Here is a 23,907-nt window from a genome sequence, read left to right as displayed (position 1 = left end):
TATTAGAGTGCTGTCATGGCAGTCGGTAGTGGATAATGCGATCTCTTCGGCAACATCAAAACGTCACTGCCACTGATTCAGCGCAGAATGTGTTGGCAAAGGGCGTCAAACAAAATGTTCTTCCTGGAATGGTTAGTGGATACCATTGACGTGGTGACGGAATTCTGACTGGTAGGCGATACAAAAGAGCTCCTGCTCTTATATTTAGGCATCATTGCTAAATTATATGTACGGCGGTCCAAATTAATACGGAGCCCTCCACTGCCGGCTTCTCTCGGATGATGTTTTGGCACGTGTGGACGTAAAAGTGATGACTGAATGAAATATTTATTCAACCATTAACTTGAAAACATCATCACTGCTCATCATCAGAATTTTTATATTTACTATTTCTAGGCGTGTAAATTGCAATTTCTTTAATTTAATAATCGTTTTTTACAGGTTTGCCCTGAAAGACTTCATGATTATACGGAATTGGTCCATGTAGGGCAAAGTTAAAAATTTGTCACAAATACCTTGAGCGAAATTATTTTCGTTCTTATTTACTATCCTAAAAAACATACGTGCGATAGCTTTATCAAGCACGTAAGTGTAGGAAGACAGATAGCGGAGGCAATAGCAAATAAGTAATAATTTCTGTTTTAAAAGATACAGTTGTTCGCCAGGCCAGTTATGCCATGCAGAGCATGGTTGACATATTGGTAAAGTTGATGCTTGGATGTGTCACGTAATGGAAGGTGTCTTGTTGCTTTTCATGTATTCTATGAAGCGTGATCATCTGTACTTGTACGATGTGTTACAGTCACAGCATTTCACTCTTTTGTAATGTCTGAGAGCGGTAATCATGAGAGAGTGAAAGGCATTTTTATAAGACAGTTAACTCTGCAACAACACTTTTTCTGGAAATCAACCGAAAGAAGCGACGAACGGAAACTGTTAGCGAAACTACAGAAAAAGTAAGAAGCAGCAAAGGTATGCTACTAAAATTGCCACATTTCAGCTCCTTTTATGTGCGAAGCATTTCTTGGCGAACATTTGCCACTTTCAGAGAGTTTATCTATCTATCTATCCCTCTATCTATCCATCCATCTATCTACGCATCCATCAATTCATCCATCCATCCACTTATCTATCTATCCCTCTTTCTATCCATCTATCTATGCATCCATCAATTCATCCATCCATCCACCCATTCTTCTATCTATCTATTTATCTATCTATCTATCTATCCATCTATCTATCTACCTAGCCGCCTGCGTCTGGGTGCTCTCATGGTCGTTTCGTTAATTTGGTAGATACCAAAAGTGGCATAGTATGACAAGAGTGTATGACGAATATATATGATAGGTCATGACACGAATTTCATGACATGCGCATCATGCGGGTCTTGAAACATCCGCATGCGTCTTGGTGCTTTCATGGTCACTTCGTTAACTTGATAGGTGTCAAAAGTGGCATAGTATGACAAGAGTCTATAAGGACCATAAATGATAGGTCATGACATGAATACTATGACATGTGCGTCATGTAGGTAATGAAACAACCGCCTACGGCTTGGTGCTATGTCGTTTCGATAACTTGGTAGGTACCAAAATTGGCATAGCATGACAAGAGTGTATCAAGAACATAAATGTTACATCATGCATGAATATCACGGCATATGTGTTATTTAGGTCATGAATCAGCCGCCTACGTCTTTGTGCTCTCATGGTCGTTTCGTTAACTTGGTAGGCTCCCCGTACACTGCGTTGCATAACATCGATTTCCTCAGGGCATGGGATCTGTCGGCTTTTTTTTTTTTTTTGCCTCCGCTCTTTCTTTTTTTTTTTTCTTTCACGAGACATTTTTATACTCTAACTACTATTACCGTGAGTAGCCCTACCGCTGACCGGTTAAATTGCGTGTCGCTTCCTTGCCACTGATTGCGACCAACAAAAGCACTTCTAAAATCCCATTTAAGAGAGTGCTTGCCAGTATCATAACAAAACGATTAGCGGATGTAATGCTTTTATAACATAACGACCACGCGCCGCAAAACGTGCGCATGACGAGAACACGCGTGATTTGACGCAGTGGCGTCCCTACTTCGAATCTTCTGCCATAACTTGGCGATTCCCGTAGCCAGAAGACTCGCCGAGAGGTCGCCGTCTCCTGCCTCCGCTAAGCACACGCTACTTCCAAGTACGCATGCGCATTTTTCGTTTGACTAGAGGTATAAACAAGTTCGTCGCCTTCCTTGACTAGCTTACTTCTTTCTCTCACTCCCTCCCTCTTTTCGCGTCCATCCTAAGCGGAAATAACGTGACCGCCTGAAAGCCTCTAGCGTCCCACAATAGTAGCAGCGCGGTGACGGCATTGACCTTCACTGCAGATCTCTTTCTCTCCGCTATTTATTTATTTTTTTGTTTTTTTCTTGCGGACTATGCGATAACATTCCCGAGACTTGCGACTGCCGGTCACTTTGAATACAACACTACGCGACGCCACACCTGTCCCATCATGGCTTCAAGTCGTGGTTATTGCTTTCTCATTCTTCTGGTGACACCGCTGCTTGGTGAGTTTTCTTCGTCAAGTGCTCTAGGTATTCGTTCACTGAATTTCCTTCACTGAAGCACGAATGCCCTTTCAGAGCAGACTTTAAATTCTATCCTGTTTTTATTCGAACGACTAATTTGGGGACCTGTAAACTAGTATAATAATAACGTACCTAAGTTACCAAACCCACATATATATATATATATATATATGAGAATCAGAAGCACAACTTCGCGGTTATCTAGGGTTTATTATTTTCCCAACAGTTTCGGTCGGTGGACCGACCTTTTTCAAGGGATACAGGAAGATCTTGCAACAGTCTTTTTATATCTTCAGGTAGAGAGAGAAGGCGCCAAACAAAGGTGAGAAATGAGAGATAGCGAGATATATAACAAAGTTGAACATGCAAAAAAAAAAAAAAGGATGGAGAGTTAAAGGAAAGACCCCAAGACCTGGTCGTGCCAGACAAAGCAGAGGGCAAGGTCGCTGTTAAGCGTGTTTCACATGCACAATTGACGGACACGCCTGTCATGTTAAGTTGAACATGTTCAACTTAACATGACAGGCGTGTCCGTCAATTGTGCATGTGAAACACGCTTAACAGCGACCTTGTTCAACTTAACATGACAGGCGTGTCCGTCAATTGTGCATGTGAAACACGCTTAACAGCGACCTTGCCCTCTGCTTTGTCTGGCACGACCAGGTCTTGGGGTCTTTCCTTTAACTCTCCATCCTTTTTTTTTTGCATGTTCAACTTTGTTATATATCTCTCTAACTCTCCTTTCTCACCTTTGTTTGGCGCCTTCTCTCTCTACCTGAAGATATAAAAAGACTGTTGCAAGATCTTCCTGTATCCCTTGAAAAAGGTCCGTCCACCGACCGAAACTGTTGGGAAAATAATAAACCCTAGATAACCGCGAAGTTGTGCTTCTGATTTTCCTAAATACGCTTGGCCCATTGAAAAAATCCAGTTACTACTATATATATATATATATATATATATATATATATATATATATATATGTATGACTGCTGTCGTTGCGTATGCATTTCAAGTTGTCGTTGCTTATGCATAACAAAATTTCCGCGTTAGAGTCACCCTCTAATTTAATGCAAGCTGATGGCATACCACATTTACAGGCACAAAGGCAACCATTTAGAATAGAATTTCTTTCCCAGCTTTTGAATAACAAGCAAGCTCTAGATCTATCACCGTATTTATCACCCTTAACTAGCAGACCCACCTGACACCACCAACAAAACGCGTTGACGCCATATTTTGCTCGCACTGACCTGCTTAGATTTTCCTATTTTCCAAGGACCATACATGATTGGAATTGCATTACTGAGACAAGTGATCAGATTGAGAGTTACCATTTTTGACCCTGCATCGGCATTGCTCTTTTTCTGCTATTTGCTTTGGCTTTTGCTGCTTTGTTTGTATTTGTATTTGTATTGTGCACCCTGCTGGGACTTTGAGTCCACAGTATTGAATAAATAAAAATAAAGATCTCTGGGCACTATCAGTCTGTGCATGTTCAAAAGCATTGATGGTTGCGACAGGTAGTGAAAACAACAGCAGTACATTTTTTAATGGCACTGCAAAAATATTATCGACACATTGCTTGCACATAATTACCGTCATGACGAAGTACATAGTACTGAGGTGGTAAGAGGTGCCTGCTGCTACGAGGAAACTCCGCAATCGGGTATAGCTTCATCGGAGGACGCACATGCGTCGACTTGGAGTTTTCGCTCACCGCGAGCAGGTTAACAACAGGCCGCGTCTAGCTTATCACCAGTACTTCAATTCCGCTTGTGGTTTTGGTGAAAATCGTTGAATCAGTGGCGAATAACAACGCACCCAGAAAGCAAGAACAGGTCTTTCCTTCATTAACTGAGCATGTTTCTATTATCTGGAAGGGGAAGCCAGAATCGCCCAATGACTGCGCGGTCACGTGCCCAAGATAGTCGTGCCCATGAAGTTGGGCCGTAAGCGATCTATACTAGGGTGACATAGAAGCTGACGCAGTTTGAGTCAATTCCGATGGCCCCTGTTCAGCAGTGGCCAGGCTACAACGGTCTAATATAACAATTATGATGGTGGCTCGTGGCCTCCTCTTCTTCGTCATTTCCTTACAGGCACGTGCCAGCTACGGCTAAACGCTGGCTGCAAGGTGGAAACCTTGCGCGCGTGTGGCCAAGACTACATTCCATACGTCACGAGCCCACACCTACACGAGTCCGGGAATGAGTTCGATGAAGGGTGCAAGTGAGTGAATCGTATTTGTTCACTGAAAGGAACTTGGGGACGTATTTATAGAGCATCTTGATCGTAAGAGCTCTGTTATTAGCTGGCGGCCTTCGCTAACAGAGCGTCTGTTAGTATTGGCCGACACATCTATTTACGAGCTGCTCAGTGTGCGAATCGCTTTTTAATATGGTCGTACTCAGTGATGTACCAAAGAAGTCAGAATACGGACGCTAATTGTGACACAGCTTTTCATATCAGTACAAAATCATTGACAAGGTTCAGAAATTAATTTCTCGAAACTGGTGTCATGCTGAGAATAAGTTACAAGTGAATCCGCCTTCCAAACTCCATGGTTAGAATTTGTAAATTGCAATATGAGCCGTAAGGTAATTAATTATAAACCTAATTAGTGAATGTTTGTTGATGAATTGATTATGAATTTCAATTTTTTGTGCAAGTAATCTCCGCCTCTTCGAGTAGACCAGCTCATGAACAAGAATTGTGCCATCTGCCACAGGCAACCTTTAAAACGTTTGAAAATGTTCGATGAAACACGCTGTATATACCTTTCTCTCAACATGTGTTTGTCCCTCCTGTTGGGTGGGTGACAAACCGTCAAACTGGAGCCAATGTTTCGACGAAGAGACTTGTCTCCGCCGCAACTTAGATGAATTCCCTTTGAAGAAAGGTAGTTTTTAGTCCATGATATATTTTCATTGACTAGTGCTCATCACTTCGCCTCAATCTTCCTGTGAAGCTCTTTTTTTCGGGATGCTTTGTGTTCCTAAGACCTCGTTCCTCTGTCTTGTCACGTTCTTTTGTGAGGTTTAGCATCTCCTACACTTGGTAGTGAAGAATTAACACGACAGCTGAACTCATATCCCGAGGCGTACGGTCTCATAACCCTTTCTCATCACTGAGGATTGAAGAAGGGAGCCGGTATCCTAAAGCTAAGAATATCATTGGCGAGATTTTGTGACCTCGGAGAGGTGATGCGTCAGACGGCAGCCCTGTTATCTTCCTCCCTCCCGCCGCATCCCCCTTCGTTGATATTGATACTGATATTGACAGCTATGTGTGCCGCACTTGTAGGTTACACAAGGTACAAATATCGTGCAACCTGAAGTTCATCAACAACTGCACCGAGGGCATATCCCGTGCCGCGGCACTTGTTGCAGTGCAGGCGCTGGAAGAGAACACCGAGGCTATCTGCAACGTGGGCTCAGATCCATACACAGGTACATCTCTCGCTCTGCACCCTTCCTTTCTCTCTCCATCTCCGTTTTATTTAGCACCTACAGTGTTCACCGATTCAAACGCGACAAGCAACGCGTGTGGAAGCCGGCACCTTTCGCGCCACAGATGAGCAATGGGTGACTGCTGGGGGACCAAATGTGGTCGAAATTAGGCTCAAGGACACTCAATTTCAATGCATGCTACAATGCATCAGCACGGTGTCTCAGCACCCGCCGGTGGTGCTGAAGGCACTGGACGCAATGCGGTCCCACTTTAATGTTTGATTCGCCTGAGTGCTGTACTCTACATAGTGTGCGTATCTCTTATAAATATCACTTTTGAGAACAACGATCCACGCTCTATTCCAACGTAAATCACGTTACTTTGTCTGTCACTTGCAGAAATTACTCATTTAGTTGAAAAATCACTTAATACTAACGACACAGTTGACAATCAATCAAAGATTATTTGAACATGAAGGTTCGTTGACCGGTGGAACAGCGTGTAACACATCGTTACATGGTTGTGATTTCGAGTGTACAAGATTTGCAAACATTATAAGGTATAAACATAAGAGCGAAGTGTCCCTTACGATTGAAGCATGGCACGTCATTATTAGCGGTGGCCCGTGCGTAATCCAGCCCACGAATATTACCTTGCAGAAGCAGGAAATGTCAAGCGTAAACAGTTATCCTTCGGGAGTGTCTGCACGTGTGCATGATTGACTGGTTCGCGATGCCTTTCCTTGAGCATGTGCAGAAACGCTTTATGACATCTGTCTTTTCCGACACTGTTCGACCTTTCAGATCCTATTCGGCGTTTGTTCTGTCGTGTTCATTCAATTAAACTTGTGTCCGTGTGCGCACGCTTTCTTTTCATTAATATGAGTCCTTACAAATTTGCACCAACATTCCGTCATTCAAAAATACCCGCCGTGGTGGCTACGGCCCTGTGCGGCTAAGCACGAAGTCGCCGGATCAAATAAGTTGGCCACGGCGGCCGCATTTCGATCGGGACAAAATGCAAAAGCGCCATTGTATTGTGCATTGGGTGCACAATAGCGAACCCATGGTGGTAAAAATAAATGCAGAGTCCCCACTACGGCGCGCGTCTTAGTGAAATCGTTGTTTTGGCACGTAGAAATCAATAATTTTTTTTTCAAAAACACAAAAGGCAGTATTCACACTTGACTGCTCTGCTTGCTCGTCCCCTAGCAACTCCCCATACGTTTGTGGTAGACGGAACTTATTACTTCACTGCTCTTTGTTTTATTCAGTTGATTGCACAGGCATGTTTACGAAAACTGGTTTACTGAGAATGCAATAGTTTCAATTTTTTGGCATTCATTGACCGATAACGAGCTTATGGTTTGTGGAAAAATCAGTGTTGAAATCGTTGCTGACAGTTCGGTCATGCTAACACTGCTAACGTCGGTAACATCTCCACAATGTTAAAATTTTGGGTGTTCCCTACATTAAAACCTGCACGATGTACAGAAGCACAAGTGCTCGCCTGTCAAGGTCGCATGGCATGCGGAACTGGAACATTACATCATAAGTGCTTTTCATCACAAGTCCTTTTCGCATTGCTTAATTTGTAAGGAGTGGAACTGAACACTCGCTCGCTCACTGGCTGCTTCATTGATTGTTAAGGATTTAGTTGGAGATGGAAGCAACAATGTAATTTAAAACTGATTGAAAGTACCGCAGTCAAGATTGCAACTGTATTCTGGTTACGATGTTCGGACGGATTTATATAACCTAACTGGCTCATGGTTGGCGCCTTACAATTTTTCAGCATCCCACTTCTATCTGCGATAAACTTACCTTGTGGATCACTCCTCCAGCGGGGGACATGTTTGAACCAGCGCAACTTCAGTATCCAATGCTACGAAGACCATTTTAGATTACCTGCAATTTCTTGACCTCATTGAAATATTGTCATTTACTTTGCATATATACAGCTATGTGTAGTATGTGCGTGCGTGTGTGTGTGTGTGTGTGTGTGTGTGTGTGTGTGTGTGTGTGTGTGTGTGTGTGTGTGTGTGTGTGTGTGTGTGTCTGTGTGTGTGTGTGTGTGTGTGTGTGTGTGTGTGTGTGTGTGTGCTTAAAAGCTCCAAAGTTTTCTTGTCGAGTTTTGTATAACACAGGGCGATTGTACCTGTGACGTTAGCCAAAATTCAGCCAAATACGGCTCCCGGCGTGGGGTTTTGCGTCGCATAGATGTAGTTTATGCTCCAATGGATAAGAAGTAAAAGCTCCGCTGGCCTTGGTGCGGTCGCGTACGAGATGTCTTGAAGTGGTGGTCATCGGGTCATGCAGCTTATACAATAACACCAAGAAATGTGACACAATTCCGATCAATTGGAATACCTCTAATGTTGCGCCTTTCCAGAATCCAGACAAGCCTGCGGAGTCGCTGTCAGATTTCAGGCGAATACATTTGAGTAACATGCATCAGTGAAGTTATGTAGCATGCGTCGGTTAAGTTATGTAGCATGCGTCAGTGAAGTTACATAGCATGCGTAACATGCATCAGTGAAGCTAGTTTCCTGCAGTCACTGAAGACTCATCTGCGCCATCTTCTGCATAACTTCATTGATGCATGGTGCTCAAATTTATTTGCCGGAAATGTGACAGCAACTACGCAGCTTGTCAGGATTCTTGAAAAGAGCAACATTACAGGTATTCCAATTGATCGGAACTGTGTCACATTTCTTGGTGCTATTGAATATGCTGCATGACGGCGGCATTTATCGCCTCTCAGCGTGTATGAGCCACAGTTACCGAATGTCGCACCAGACTTCTCCAGATGGCTCTTAGGCCGAAGCTGCTTTTTTTTGCAAGCTGTGATGTTCATGCTGCGAACTGTTTCCCTTGGCAGATGAATAGTCTACTCGTAGTCGAGGACGCCTCTGCAGACACTAACTACATCGCACTATTACAATAATAGTTGTTTATTACCTCATAAAATCTCAAAAACCCTACAGATTGCTTCCTTGACTGGTCATCAAGTCAGCTTTAGGTGAATATGAGGTCATGTATGTATTGCCAGATTGGCCGATGCGGCACATATACCTTGGATGCCTTGACTCATATTGTTTATACGAGATCAAATGCAAAGCAGTTTTCATGTAAACTGTGATGCCATGCGATTTGGCGACGAGGCGAAATTCTCAGCCATTCAGGATTGAGTCATTTGGCACTCAAGGAAGTGAAAACGTGTCGATACTTCTTACATAACAAGGTAATTTATCGTCTACGCTTAGAAGCGCCCTACCCATCTTACTTCCAGCGCAGGATAATAAAGACGTCTGGCAGTTGCTTGCATACAGAGTAGCACACCGGATGCCTCTGTGGAATTTCTTGCAATATGAGTGGCAGCGAGCTTCCCTGCGCAACCTAGTGAACCGGCTGGATAGACTTATTTTATTCGTGGACAAGGTTATAGGCCTCGGGTCATGCGAGGACAAATAAATACATAGCGTGACAGACCTTCATTACTTTGTAATAGACAGTGATATTATACAGTCTGCTTTCACGACAATTGCTCATGAATGTTTTCATAATCTGACTTCGTGCACGATCAAGTGAACGTGCACTCATGTTTCCTCCTTACTTTTGTGAAGTGTACTCCAATGCCTCACAAGTAACATATATAATTCTACTTTATTTTTCGCTGTTGCAATGTTCTGTCTTTCTTTTTTCGTCTCGTAGTGGCTGCACAGTTAGTGATTGTCCTGCCGATGAGCGCTATGAATGCGAGTTAGCGTGCGGGCGCTACATCTTGCTCTTACTGTACATTTATTACCGCAGGCTATGCGCGAGTTTTGTGCTGTTGTACTTAACGATTTTTTGTATGGGCCTTTGTATCTTGACCGTTTGTGCATTTTAACATTCCCTAGTCACTGGAGTTTATTTTTAACAACTGGATAGCTGGCTCTTTCATGCACTATTTGCCTAGGGTCACATTATTTATTAAATAACAAATAAGCCAGAAAAAACTAAGCATTGCAAACTGTATAGATTTTTTTTCTAATCAGCTGCGCTGCTTACATACGGGTAAAATTATTGTTCTGCTGATTCCTTTCTTTTCCACTGCAGCCGTTGCTTGTTGTTTTGCTTGTTGTTTGCTTCTCCGGATTATATGCATGTATTTAGTTTTATTTCCCTGGCATCTGACCACCGCTCTGTTTTGTCATGTCTGTCTTTTTCATTCCAGTACTATTGAGAACACGGAAGCAATGCGTGTTTTTTATGTAGCAAATGGTAGCAGCACTCGCTCTAGACCATTAATTTAATTTCAACAAGGTAACCATCATGAGGGCTCACATTACCGCAGTTGTAGCGAACAACACGCATGCTCCTCTGTTAAATAACTGCAAGAACCGCGCGGGCTTGGCTCTTCTGATTATTGTTGAGTAGGTCAACAGCTTGTATTAATGTGATAAACACTTACAGATGAAATATACGCTTAACCACAATGACATGCGTCATGTTACACAGGCTGGTACATGACGCCTGGTCCCGCAATTACCCACGGGTAACTATAGTAAAGTTTGCTCCAGATGATGACAAATTTAGGCTTGACCTAAGATATTAAAAACCTCCATGCTTTCGCTGATATTACTGATAACTTATTGAGTGCCGGTTATCATTATAATGTTGTGTTATGAAATTTAACGTGTCCTGAATGTACTTCTACCACTATTACTGCGCTAAAATTATTTGTACTAATATTTATAGCAAGTAAAATAGAGACCCCGCATATATTTTTAACTACAGAAAAGCAAGGCACAAGAACCTGGCCCTCTTTGGCCTTCTGTGGCCCTTGCGCCATTAAACCACACTAATCGTCATCATCATCATCAAAAACCTACAGAAGTGCATTAATAATTTGGTTTTCTTTGTTTTATTCAATTCTCCCACCAGAGTACCAGAGAGACGTCAAATGCCTGAATGCTCACGGTGAAAAAATCCATAAGTGCTTCAAGGGCTTCCACAATCATCTGGAACGCGCTATTGTCAAGGGTCCAGCCAATGAAGTTATTCACTATGCGTGCTGGTCAGTATTTTTTTTAATCCAGTGCACGCAATTGCTTTGAAAAGCTAGGAGTGACATTCTGCTGTTGAGATGCTGACAGGATCTCTATTGACACTGAAATGCTTTGACTTGTTTGTTTCTAGCTTACGTGTAAAATGTGCATAATTGTTAAATCTGCGACAAAATTATTCACTCTCATTTAGCTGTCGGAAAACCTCACCACAGATATCGCCTGGCACGTTTTACATACGTCATTTTTAAGCTTGTTGAATCGCCGCAATCAAAAATTGAGCGCAGAAAAGGCTGAACCATAGGAACAGGAGCACATGGATGGAGATTTGTTGTTCTCAACAATGTGCGAAATATATCTGTTAAAATTAAGTTCCACTCAGAAGAAAGTTCTATATATCGGATAACTGAACTGATACAAAAAGTGCTTTTGGTAAAAGGTTTCAAGGTACTACTGTACCATGTGCTAAGCGGCGAATGTACCTGAATAGCTGAAAGGGCAACGAAATCTCCGCTTTGAACGACACGTAAGATTGGTTTAAAACTGTCACCCAAACTAACCACCCAAAATGTTCAGCCGTGCACAAATGGATGACACACTGAAATTTGGCTGAAAGGGAGATCCAGAAGGCTCTCGTACACAAAGATTTCGTATGACCCAAAAGATGTCCACGTGATCAACATTAAACCAACCTCTTCGCTATAGTATAGGAGCAGTTTGAGAAAGTAGAATACCAGAGCCTATGTTTGCGGCAACTTTTTTCCTCTAATGCAGGGACCGTGCAGTGCAGTGAACTCCTCTGTTGACTCTCCGCCGAGTCTATAGAAGGTGATAGTTTTGTTCCGTATTAATGCAGCGAAACGTATTTATTGAGTTATCATTTGCTTCCAAAAATGTTTTGGCTGGTGGGTACAATATTTTTGAAAAAGAAAGCATACGCATTGAAGTTTATCTTTGTTGGGCTTAGAAAAAAGAAGGTCGCAGTTTAGACCGTAAGGCGAAGCATCGATTGTAATAGTAAACTAGTGGGCAGCATAGGCAATAAGAATAGTAGATTTATCGACCTTATAAATTTGTAAACATAGACATACCAGCTAAATGAACAAGCACGGTGTCACGTGCGCACGAACGAACCTAACACATCTCACTCGATGACCGCGGAAACTCGCTCTGAGAACACTAGGGTGAACAAGCACGGCCGCAGCAGCGAGCGAATTGACCTTCGCGCTGCGGCTCGCTTCAACGCGAACTAATGGCCAAAACACGGTCAATCCACCCGTCCGTTCTGCCCGTGTCCGCCCGCGTGCGGACAGGGGCGGTTGCCCGCAAGAAGGATAGCGTCGACTCCTGCACCGTCAATTAGAGCCGCCATCCTTGTTCGAAACACTGCCCAGCCATTTTCTCGGCTTCGCGTTTTAAAAATGTAATGCAATCGCATCATACCGCAACATGGAACGTATTCTCAGACGATCAGTTTCAGTGGGCGCTGCCTTGGCTGGTTGAGCGAAACCTCTCGAATCATCCTACTTGCCGCGTTCTACATCGCGTGAAAGCGATAGTATCACCGAAAGTGATTTGTCCAAAATCCCCGTGTTCGGCGCAATGGAGCAGTTTCTGTAGTGGTAGTGACAGCTTGCAAGAACACGGAACACACGAACAAATGTTGCGGAATGCGGCTGCGTAGGTCGAAAAGACAGCCCTCTTTACCACTGAGCACACGTGTGAGGCTCAAAGTAGAGCTTGCTGATATGCTTGCATTCCCTTGTTCATGCTTTTTTTTTCACTCTACCAAATTTAAGAGTGTGCGAAAAGCAATTGGATGCATGAAATTCATTTTCATTTTTTTCATATAGATAAAACCACCAAGACGAAGTGCGACATAAAACATGCCTCTTAGGAGTTTAATACTTGCTGCTTGTAAACTATCCAAACAAAATAAAACCTTAGAAGATGTACTCAGTCGTGGATGAAGTTTTGACCATTTGTCAAAAGGTTGTGGATAAGTGATTAACTTGATGCAGCAAGGAAACGAAGGTTAAGCATTCAGTATACAATTCAATATGACTGGCAAAAAGCAACATGTACGCATAGTGGTTACCTCATGCAGACATATGTTCGGGTTGTTTTCAAGGAGAATATTTATTTGAAAGCAAATAATAAATGCATTGCTGATAAGACAACTTATTTCGAGTGCAATCAGATAATTACATTCTTCGTTACCTGCCTAGGTGGCCAATATGTTCCCCTTTATTACTTGGTCATACCTAATTTGGCTTTTAAACAATGTACAACAGTATACTAAAGGCCACAAAAATTAAGCAGTGACATGACAGTCATGCTACCTCTCTCAGCCATGCCAGCAAACAAGGATGGTTGATTTGAGACTGTTTGATACGGTCTGCATCATACACGCGTGTTCTATTTTGATTACTCTATTTATAAAGAAAGTAAGCTCACACAGGATGCAAATGATAAGTCAACTATTGTAAGCTCAACTCAGGTTATTTGAGTGAGTTGGGCATGGAGAGCGTGTAGTTTATGTATTTATGTAGTAACAACCTAGTTAGCTGATGCAGAGGCATATTTTACGAAAATAAATAACTGGATAGCATAACATAAGCGGTTGGCCAGTACCTGTATTTCATTTGGCAGCAAACCAAGATTATCAAGTCACTGAGCTTCGCAGCGAGTTCAATGATCTCCCGTGCAGTGAAAAATTTGAATTATGTGGTTTTGTGTTTGTTATTCTTAATAAGTAGCTGCTTTAACATGCACATGACAATGAAATGAAGGCTCATATGGCGGAAGACAGCCCCGCACACTACTCTTGATACTATGTCCACACAAAGAGTGAGGAAACGATTTAGTGCCAATTTTATATTCATAACAAACCGGCGAATAGTTCCTTGGGTTCAACTTTGTGAATAATGCCCAAGGTGTTCTGCATAAAACTGCAAGATTGGTGTGCTCCATTATCTGTTCACTATTCTAGTAGACAAATGAATGGTACCCCCATGTGCACTGTGAAAGACTGCACAGAAATTTGCAGTCAAGAGTCCACAGTGGTTCAGCCTCTGTACCATACGTAAAATTGTTCCAGAAGAAAACTTGCATACAGGTGAATTGGGTATGAATTCAAATGTAATACTCAAATCCACACATCAGAAATAACCTATTATTCCTTGCCGCATTGCTCACCCTTCTACAAACTTTATTGCAGCGCTGTGTGTGTGCAGTTAAATAAATTGTCAAAGCAAAGCTGCTGTAATTTGGCACACTGACAGCCACTCTGCGCGTGGCTTAGATAATAAATGTGCTTACATATGGGTGAGCTTAGTATCAGCCGCTTTCTTACTAGTTGTTCACTGCCACGCTCGAAATATACCGTGTCACTAAACGCTGTTGTATTACTCCAGGCACGCTAGAACAGCTGGGCTATGCACAAACACCCCTTTTCATCGCGCTTAAATTGGGGGGTGCAGATTTCCTGTCAGAATGTGTTTATAAGCATAACTGCCTAGCATTCAAAATAGCATTTAAATGTAAGGGTGGATGCTCAGCTTTGCTGGTGTGACATTTTACATTTATATCCAAGTCCACAATGATGGACCAGAAGAACACCACACATATGCTCGCGATCGGACCTCGCAGTCACAATGTAGGAAGTTTGCTGAGGTTTTCTCTGTGGTTTCTTTTAGCTATAAACATGCGAAGCAATCTGTCAATTCAAAACTATTAAGTAAACTGAAACACCATGAAAATCAACATAACACTAGGAACACATATTTTTTGCTACATAAGCTCATTGCGGTGCATTTCTAGCATAAGTATATGCACTATTTGCCGCTGGAAAAGCATGCATTTCCCATTTAGAGCTCAGAATGATAAGCGCAAAAAATTTTTGTCATGTCAGACATACACATGGTCACTTGTCCGACGCTCGGCGTACTGACAGCTATGTTTGGTGCAACTTGAGCAGCACATCCTTATGAATTACTACATACAATATCCGTTTTGCACCTTTCGTTTGATACTCTGTCCTCCGGCACAGTAGACAAAAGTGCCGACTGGAATTTTTCTTCACATCAATATTCAAAACGCAAGCAGGTTTTCGGCGCCCCGTCTCCATTTTCCACACATGTCACTTATTGCATGTTCTGAATGTGCATTCATTGGCGGTGGTATATCTTCTAATGTCAAAATACTTTCTTCCACCTAGTTCTACGTGTATATTTTTTTAACTTACCCATAAGTTGTCTCTGCTCTACTTGAACACATACCTCCATCAGCAGAGGTATCTGTGATGTGCCTTCATTAGTGCAGTAAATGTTATGAAACCTGTGAATTTATAAAACAGAAAGTCCATACAATATAAACAAGAAACCGGCCGGCTAGAGCGTCATGACAAACGAGCTGAGATGGTGGAACAATTCTACTTGCTCCCACTTGTGTTGTCGCACGGTTGTGACTGATATGCTCACGAAGGTTTGGGTCATTCACAGTTCAAGGGATGAGTGACGGCTGCATGCGTGCAACATCTTCCTCTGCATATATCAATGACTTAGCTACATGTTGCAGGTTCAGCTTTATGGTTATTGGTGTAGCTGAAGTGATGTATCATACATCGTTTCCGCAGACACTCTGCTTAGTCAAAAGCATTCAGGAATTGGTCGTGGAGCTATTGGGTCAGTGGAGGCTTTCCACTAAATTGACAGTTTGATTTCATCGAAAGACCCAAGTAAAAATGAGCCTAGAACAACTTATGGCACCAAATGCAGTCACCATGTATGACTGACCAATGATCAGTGGAATTGAATTCACTAGTTTACAACGTAGTGTAGCTGCGTTCAGTATTTCAATGTTGGTATAGCAAACACAAACCTTTATATGAGTTGTTTAGATTGCATAATCAACAAGACCTCTCTAACAGGCGATGGCAAAGCCTAAATAAAAAGCCGATGCCTTAGGTAGTGTCATTGCTCTAAAACACTCAAATGCAGCCGATACCGCCCATACAGAGGATTACGCGGAGATTTGAAATGTATCTGCACCACGTGATAAAACTTAAATAAGACCATCTCATTACCGTAATAACATATTTGATGGGGTCTAGTTGCTGCGACATGTCTTGATATTTGAAGTTGTGCTGTTTCAATCAAACACACCTGCACGTAAACGCAAATTACGCATACACTTTGTGATTTCGTGTTACTGTGTGCGTCAACTGAACAGCACAACTAATACAATCAAGACATAAATACGAACAACCTTTTTGTACCGGACTAATGCCTGTTATTTAGGCAATGATTTTTTTCTCAGACACAGCAACTCAAATGCGTGCATAAATTAGGCTGATGTTGCTAATCTAAGCTGGGCGTGGGTATCATTCCCATATATGACAAAATGAAGAAGTATCGATGTGTATGGACCTAAATTGGAGGTTTGGCAATATCAGCTGGCGGGGTGGTAAATTTGTGTTCGCTAAGAAAAATTCAGTGAACTGACCAACACAGTGTGATACAGGGAGCAGACATTCTGCCGGCAGAGCCACTTAAAATTTTGCCAACAGTTCGTCGTCATTGGCTAGCTTCGATCACATAACTAATGCTGACACTGTGTGCGAAAACTTGTGTTCAGAATATTATTAGGACAGCCAATATTCACACTTTATATTGTGAGAGCAGCTGTGTTCTCAGGCGCAATGCACTGTGGCCATAAACATGCTAACGAATGGCAAGAGGTGAGGCGCCTCTTTCCATAATGTGGCAGCGCAGCTGAAAACGGTTCAGTTTGTGAGTGGATCCGTTGCCTGTGCAAAATTATGATCAGCGAGATGGGCACTTATAGCGTCCAACATCCTACATCCACGAATGATTGGTAACAGTACGGCTACAGCTAAATGAATGTGCACCGGAAAAACACTTACTGAACATACGTTTCAGGCATAAGTCAGTTTAGCGCACATTATTTGCTAATGACTGTCGACAGCGCTGTCCGGCTCCCACTCGACGGACCAGCTCAACCTGGTCAACCGAGCGAGAAAGGCAGCTAATGCCGCCGGACTACTGGACTGAGGGGACCACCCAGTGCAGTGAGGAGGAGCTACCTACGCTCGCGTGTTCATTTGCATAAAGTTCATTCTCTCTCTCTCTGAGCAGATTGAAAAAGAGGATAAAAATGAAGCACTTCCCAGGCAGATATCGCGGGCACTTGTGATAAACATTGTTTGCATTAAACTGAAGGCTCGTGCAAAAACAGGTGACACGAACCTCAGAATGAAATAGGGTGGATGTACCAACTAACGGTAAACTTTTGTTTATCTTATTCTGTCTGCGTTAGTAACATGACAATGGCTAGCCAGTGAGGAAGAACTCTAGGCAAAATTTATTTCATGTGATTCTGCTGGCTGCTAGCAGGACCTCGTATATAATCATTGTTCAGTCTTACCTGTTTATTTTTACATGCGTATTACTTTATGTCAGGAAACGTAAATTTGTACTTAATCAGAAGGAGGTGCCCAGTTCTTACATAAAACGAATTCATCTATAATTCTACAGGTGTCTTCACAAACAGACTGTGCTTAGTCACGAGCAGAAACTAAGCAGTTAGGGTTCTTGGGTGTGCAAGCCGCTTGCATCACAAACAATAAGGCTATTCGTCTAAGCAAGAAATTCCGGCTATTCACAACAATGTCCACATGATAAAAACCAGCGCTGACATTCATGACATTAGTGTGGTCAGGCAATTCCATATCTCACGACAGTGCCGTATGCCTTGACATATGCAAATAATATGATGTTCCATAAATTCCCCTCACCGATAGAAGCATCTTCAAAAGTGCCGTAACAACTTTTGAAGCAAGCGACAAATGTACGAAACAGAAAAGACCGGTGTGATAGTGCTTCTCTATCGTGGGTTTACATAAGAAAACGCGATCAACAACTCTTATGCTCAGTTCACTTCTGATCCCACCCACAACGCACAAAAAATTATGATATGATACTCCCAAATGATACTCCCGAGATGATTATGATACTCCCAAATGCGAAATTTCAGCGCAGCTCTATACATGTTTTCATTTCGCGATATACTGAGGCCAAGAATTTGAGGAATACATGTCACAGAGTCGGAAATTGTCGTTTATCTAATTTGCGGGTAAAGAGCGCCGCTTTCATCCGTGACTAGTCGAAGGTTCCAGTGTAATCGCTGGTGCCGCTTGGCTTCTAGAAAGTACTACACGATTCGCGTCGCGCATACAATCAGATTACAAAGCGATCGCAAACCATGACAATCGAAACAAGCGCGAACGAGACCAAACCAAGCAAACCTAAACAAACGCGAGCGAGAGCTGACGCGAGCAGATGATAGTCCGAAACCTAGGATCCCGGCGCATGCGAGCTACGAGTACTTATCGAGCTGTCGCGCGGTCCACATGAAACCAGTTTTCCGCGCGCAGGTCACTGAAGGGGCCGCACTATTTGATCTCCGCTGTTCGTGGCTCGCGTCTTTCTTTCATCTTTCGCTGTTGTGCTCGTTCGCTCGGTTACGCCTTCGCCGACGTTCGCCCCAGGAACGGGCCATTAAGAGCTGCGGTCTCAAAGGGCACTTTTACGGCCTAATACCGCTGAGACACATCGTACAAAATATCACAACTTGTATCTTCGGTACACATTTCGTAACCGCAAGAACACACCTCGGACGTCGCGGTCACCATGAGGCATCGCTGCCATCAAACAGCTCACACGCAGTATAGCACACAACGAATGACAGTGACAAGGAGGCGATAAAAACTTATCGTTACTGATCATACCACAACTTCTGGAAGTTCTAAAGGAATGGCGTTCACCACTTCACGGAAAGGAACCGCATACACAGAACACATTCAAGTCGCGTACACTGGCTGAGCCGTTCGGAAACTTTTCATTTCACCACGCCCTGAAAATGTGTCGTGCTCATAAAGCACGTGTATGTGATGGATTTATCGTTTGCAATGCACAAGCAAAACACCGCAACTCAACCGCTTCAAATATTTATTCCGACGCTCGCGTAAACACAACACATTTCCTGCGCTCTGCATGTTTCTACGTGCGATCACGTGCACTGATGAGGCCTGGAAGGGTACACCGGCTTGTGGCCTTCGGAGACCATCTCCGCGGATGCTGAATACCTCTAGTAAAATCCCAAAAACGAGAAACATAGACTGTTTTTGACGCCACTGTAGCTTAGGCCTCGCGTCCCCGCTTCGCTCCGCTTCGAGCAAGCGCCATGTTTGCCGAGAAGACGCCCAACGCCGTCCGCCTCGAACCAGCCAATGAGAGACGAGCAGGCATAAGGATGACAAAGTGGTGAACGCTTGTCGATAGCACGTCTAAACGACCGGACAGCCATCCGCATTAGGGCGGACACGGGCGGACGCCGGCGGAGCGGACGGGCGGATTGACCGTGATTGGGCTTAAGCCGCGAAAACACAGCCCATGGGGGACTGTGTCCCCGCTGCAAATGGCTTTCATAATACAGCAGACTTGAGCAGTTCTTGCGGCTGTCAACCCGTTTACTGCGCCATGCAGCAGGTTATTCAGGGGACACGGTTGTCTTGGTTGCTTGACTGCTTGTGTGCCCGATCGAAATATCGACACTTCCTCTCAACACTTCTTTGAGATTGATGTCAAGGACTGCCTTAAGTGCGAGTTTGATCTGGTGCATTCCACTTATTAAGGTAATGTGTTAGTTTGGATGTCTGAATGCCCTTTGTTTGTTAAACTTTTCATTCATTAAGCTTATAAGCCAATTTGACTTCCAGTTATAATAGATAAGAGTTGTGTTTGATTCTACCAACCTGGTATGACCATCGTACCGAATTAAACAGAATGTGCTTCCGGGGCTGAGGTTCGTGGTGATAAGTGCAGGTTGTAATTCTCGTCCTGTTTTCTCCTTTTTTTTCAATCTTTCCTGAGTTGCGTTTCATACATTATAATAGCCTGCTGTTCCGGTATTTCTTAACCTATTACAAGAATACTTCGAATAATATTTACCTCTAGTTGAACTATATCGAAGACAATGTCTTCTTGGACGAGTTGGAGGCGAAAAGGGGGCGGTGTTACTGCGCATAGCACTTTATCGCTTCTCCCCGCACGTAAGGGGAATAGAAGAAGCGTTGGACTGCCAAAATATATTTGCTGCGCGGTCTTCGTAGTTGACCGGAATTCTTATACTTCACGCACCTACGTCTACGGCGCACATTTTAGGCTGCACTGCCTACAGTATCGACCAAGATGTTTAGACTGCGCATGCCAATTGGAACTGCCCACACCTTTAGTCTGTAAAATCGTGCAGTTCAGCCCACGAAAGAGGCTAGGAACGCACATACCAAATACAGAAAAGAGGGAGGGCGGTCAGTGAGAAAGCATTCTCCTGAAAAAAAAATTGTGCACACCTTCAAGATTGTTTTCGCCAGTAGCGTATAGTGTTTGATGTGGCCTATAACAAAGACGAACACACGCAACCACTCTTGATGTCTGCATGGTCGAACCCCGCACAAAGTTTGAAAGCGTGAATGTTGCACCAAGCTCAGTGTTTCGCAAGGCCAGCTCCAAGCTGCGCATTTTCGCAGGTGCGTGAGTCTAATTATCCAGTGGCTGTAGTAGGCGAATCTTTATTTTAGTAACCATACGGCGAGCATTAAGCAGATCAAAAGGAGATGGGCAGACGACAATGGTATAACAGAAAGCAAAGCAGACCTACTTTTGATCTCTGAACTCTTCTTAATCTGGTGGTTTCATTATTGGAACCACGTAAATAAAGTGCCTGTTAAGATTCCCCTAAGAAATATCCTAACGTGAAATATGCTATATTTAAAAAGATCAGATGCCGAATCCACAATGCATTTTGGTTTGTACATGACCTTTGCAATTTTCTCAATATCTTCGCTAATTATATATGGAACATCAGGATTGATTCAGATTTCCTCTTACAAACAAGTCTAACAGAAGAGCATTTTGCGAACACGGGCTCAGAATTTCATTCGCAGATTTTGAGGACCTTGCGTGCTTCAGTCAGGCTTCGTCACGTGTATTTTACCGCAAGAAGTTAATTCTGATGGACTTACACATATGCTCGCATCAATTCCTGCTCTGCACGAGTTCGAGATATGAAATCATTGCTTAAATTGTTTTTTTCTTAGGTATAATTTTATTTAATGTCAAGAAACAGCCCCGTATGTACTAGAGTACATACGGGGCTTATGTGATGGGGCTAATCCTAATGTGAATACGGAAAGATTTTAAATATAATCATGGAACAAACATTCTCTCATATAAGTGTCCAGTGTCCTGCTTCAAGGTTTTAACAATGTTTGACCCAGAAATACTTCACCCTACATTGGGTTATTTTGTACAAAAAGTTTGTTTCAGTTAATGTGAAACTTAGTGTTTTGTGTCATTATATTTTTATCTATGCCTGCTTACAGCCATTACGAAGGGCTAGCCGCAGTCTGTAAAATTATAAATCGCCGTCAAAGTGCCACCAAAACAATGGAAGCACGAAGAGATAGATGTAATAAATTCGTCAATCGAATTCATATAATAGTGCAAAATTTGTGTTCACACAAAGAATGCCTACTACATATCTCAGATGTTTGTCGCACAATAATGTTTACCCTGTCTTCAAATGCAAACTACCGCGAATGTTTTCTTTCCCTTCTTCAGCTTTCGCATTCTGTGCTAATTTATTTGTGCTAGTTGTAGTCAGAAGCTGAAAAACTAAAATTACTATCTCCAATTAAAGTTCTGCCTCATTTATAAACCCCGTGTCTAATAGTTCTTCAATACGGAGCTTTCACATTTTCCAACATGAGATAGGCATACCTTTTCTGTTTCTTCTTTCGATTTCATTGTGGGGAACAGGAGCAGAGGCTAACCGAATACACCGAACTATATTTGCACGGATTATATAAAGCCGTCTGGGCGCGTACCTCAATTCCCATTCGTACGATACGGAAAACTTGATCTCGAGGTCAAACATCTATCACTCGCTCACTCGCTCTTTCTATCAGTCGTTCCCTGATATGTTGTACTACAATGCTCTTGCATCGCAGCTCGAACTACGACACGCTGGACTGCATCGGCGACGCCCTGGCGTCATGCGAGACCGTCGGCTCCAAGGATTTCATGTTTGGAGTCATCGAGCAGATGTTCGGTGAAACGCTAACCCTGGTCTGTGGCAAGTACACGAAGGGTTCGGAAGGCTGCAGGGCCCTACCTGAGTTGCCAGAGCTTGGTGCCAAGGATCGGCGGATCGTCAACACGGTAGAGCTCCTCTTGGAAATAGCTGGCAGCATTAGACGCAAAAGCTAGCCCCTTACCCAACATACTTTGTACACCCCTCATGTTTGGTGGGTGACGAGAAAGATGCAAGCTCTCAGCTTCTACATCGATCAAGGACTTAGGCACCATTTGTGTGCACTTTCCTCCGAATGACCAGAAATTGCATGGCAAGAACCTGCAGTGGTTTTTAAACCCGCTACTCTGTCTAACCTTGTTTAAAATAAACGGTCATACACGTCGATTTCGCATGTCGTATTTATGCCAAAGATTCAAACTTCTTTAGGAAAGCTCTTCTCGCTCATTTAATAAGGAAAACATTCTTATTCTGAATATGTCGCGCATATCAAACAATCCCACAAGTTGCAAGATTACTGCACTTTCAACTCGACATCTGCTTTCAAAAACAAAACTTGCGCAGTTCCGATATAAGCAGCCCTAGTAAGCAGGAACGAGAAGGACATGGTGCGCTTTCTTTCAGTCTCCGAGTGGACGTAAAACACTAGAACGATGCACTAGTGAAGGTTCAAGAAGACGCAGGCATCACGTCACACCAAGGCGGTGCACCAAAATGCTGATTCATCGTTGTGTGTAAGTCCTGCGTACTGCGTACAGAAGTGCTTATAAAGACTTCATCTCGGCTTCCTGTGCTTAGGTTATTCGCCGTGTTTCGTCGTATTTGTCTCAGCGGAATATATTTGATCGTTTCATTTACTCATAAAATCACAGTATATTAACGTTTTCTTTTAGTGTACGCTGTCGCAGGAGGAGAACAACAGGGGTCACAGAGGTAAGCGTGCACGTATAGCACGAACCACGAATCGCACCTCGCCTGCCGTTGTATCGTTCACAACATTTGCAGTGTAAAGCGGCCGTCAGATATTAACGGGCACCCATTTCATTCATTCTATCAGACATTGAATAGAGCTAACTTGCCATTGCAAGCATCGCCTGCCTTCAAAAAATGCCAGTGCTTGCAAGCTTATCGCAAGCATCTGTGAAGCAACATCACTTGAAATATATCTTGCAGCGAAAAAACACAACAGAAATATTACTGCAACCGTGATAGGAATTTTCGAACTATTTTAAACGCAGTAGTGCTGTTAAATAAAAAAGGTGGTTGATCCCTCTTATATAGGAATCGGTATAGAACACGAAAGTGAAACGTGTCTTCACAGAAGTAGTGTAATGTTTATTGCACATTGATATATAATGTCTATTGGTGTTTTGTGGCTAAAGCGCCCTTAGGCGTTGATGCACCCACGCTGACGCCTGGTGGCACGTCTCCTCCATCACGACTACCAACGTAGATGACCATGAGCAACCGTCGTGCATATGGAAGCTGCACTACGCTGCACACGCTAGCACAATGCGAAAGACGAAGCACGTAACTGACACACTAATACAACGCGCAAGACAAAGCACGTAACTGAATCGTCACCGAGTCAAATCAGCGCGTACAGCGCGTTGTAAATTGCAGCCTCCGCGATCAACTTCAGAAACATTTTCAG

At 43.1% G+C, this 23,907-nt stretch overlaps 1 protein-coding gene across 1 annotated transcript; it reads left to right on the top strand.

Annotated features, from left to right (window-relative positions):
* Positions 1–2,435: 2,435 nt before the first annotated feature.
* LOC119458947 (uncharacterized) lies at positions 2,436–22,526 on the top strand. The gene is made up of 5 exons (XM_049670836.1): positions 2,436–2,554; positions 4,678–4,807; positions 5,882–6,027; positions 10,957–11,089; positions 22,171–22,526. Exons 1-5 carry the CDS (start codon positions 2,500–2,502, stop codon positions 22,427–22,429), a joined length of 723 nt encoding a protein of 240 aa, XP_049526793.1. The 5' UTR covers positions 2,436–2,499; the 3' UTR covers positions 22,430–22,526.
* The last annotated feature ends 1,381 nt before the right edge of the window (positions 22,527–23,907 follow it).

Source organism: Dermacentor silvarum, chromosome 7 (assembly GCF_013339745.2).
Source record: "Dermacentor silvarum isolate Dsil-2018 chromosome 7, BIME_Dsil_1.4, whole genome shotgun sequence".
NCBI classification, from domain to species: domain Eukaryota; kingdom Metazoa; phylum Arthropoda; class Arachnida; order Ixodida; family Ixodidae; genus Dermacentor; species Dermacentor silvarum.
The sequence above is the reverse complement of the archived record's forward strand: the minus strand, read 5'-3'. Positions and strand labels throughout refer to the sequence as shown.

Coding starts and splice junctions, on each gene's coding strand:
- LOC119458947 (XM_049670836.1), top strand. CDS start 2,500: ATGGCTTCAAGTCGTGGTTATTGCTTTCTCATTCTTCTGGTGACACCG. Junction 4,808..5,881: donor GAGTTCGATGAAGGGTGCAA/GTGAGTGAATCG, acceptor CCGCACTTGTAG/GTTACACAAGGTACAAATAT. Junction 6,028..10,956: donor GGGCTCAGATCCATACACAG/GTACATCTCTCG, acceptor TTCTCCCACCAG/AGTACCAGAGAGACGTCAAA.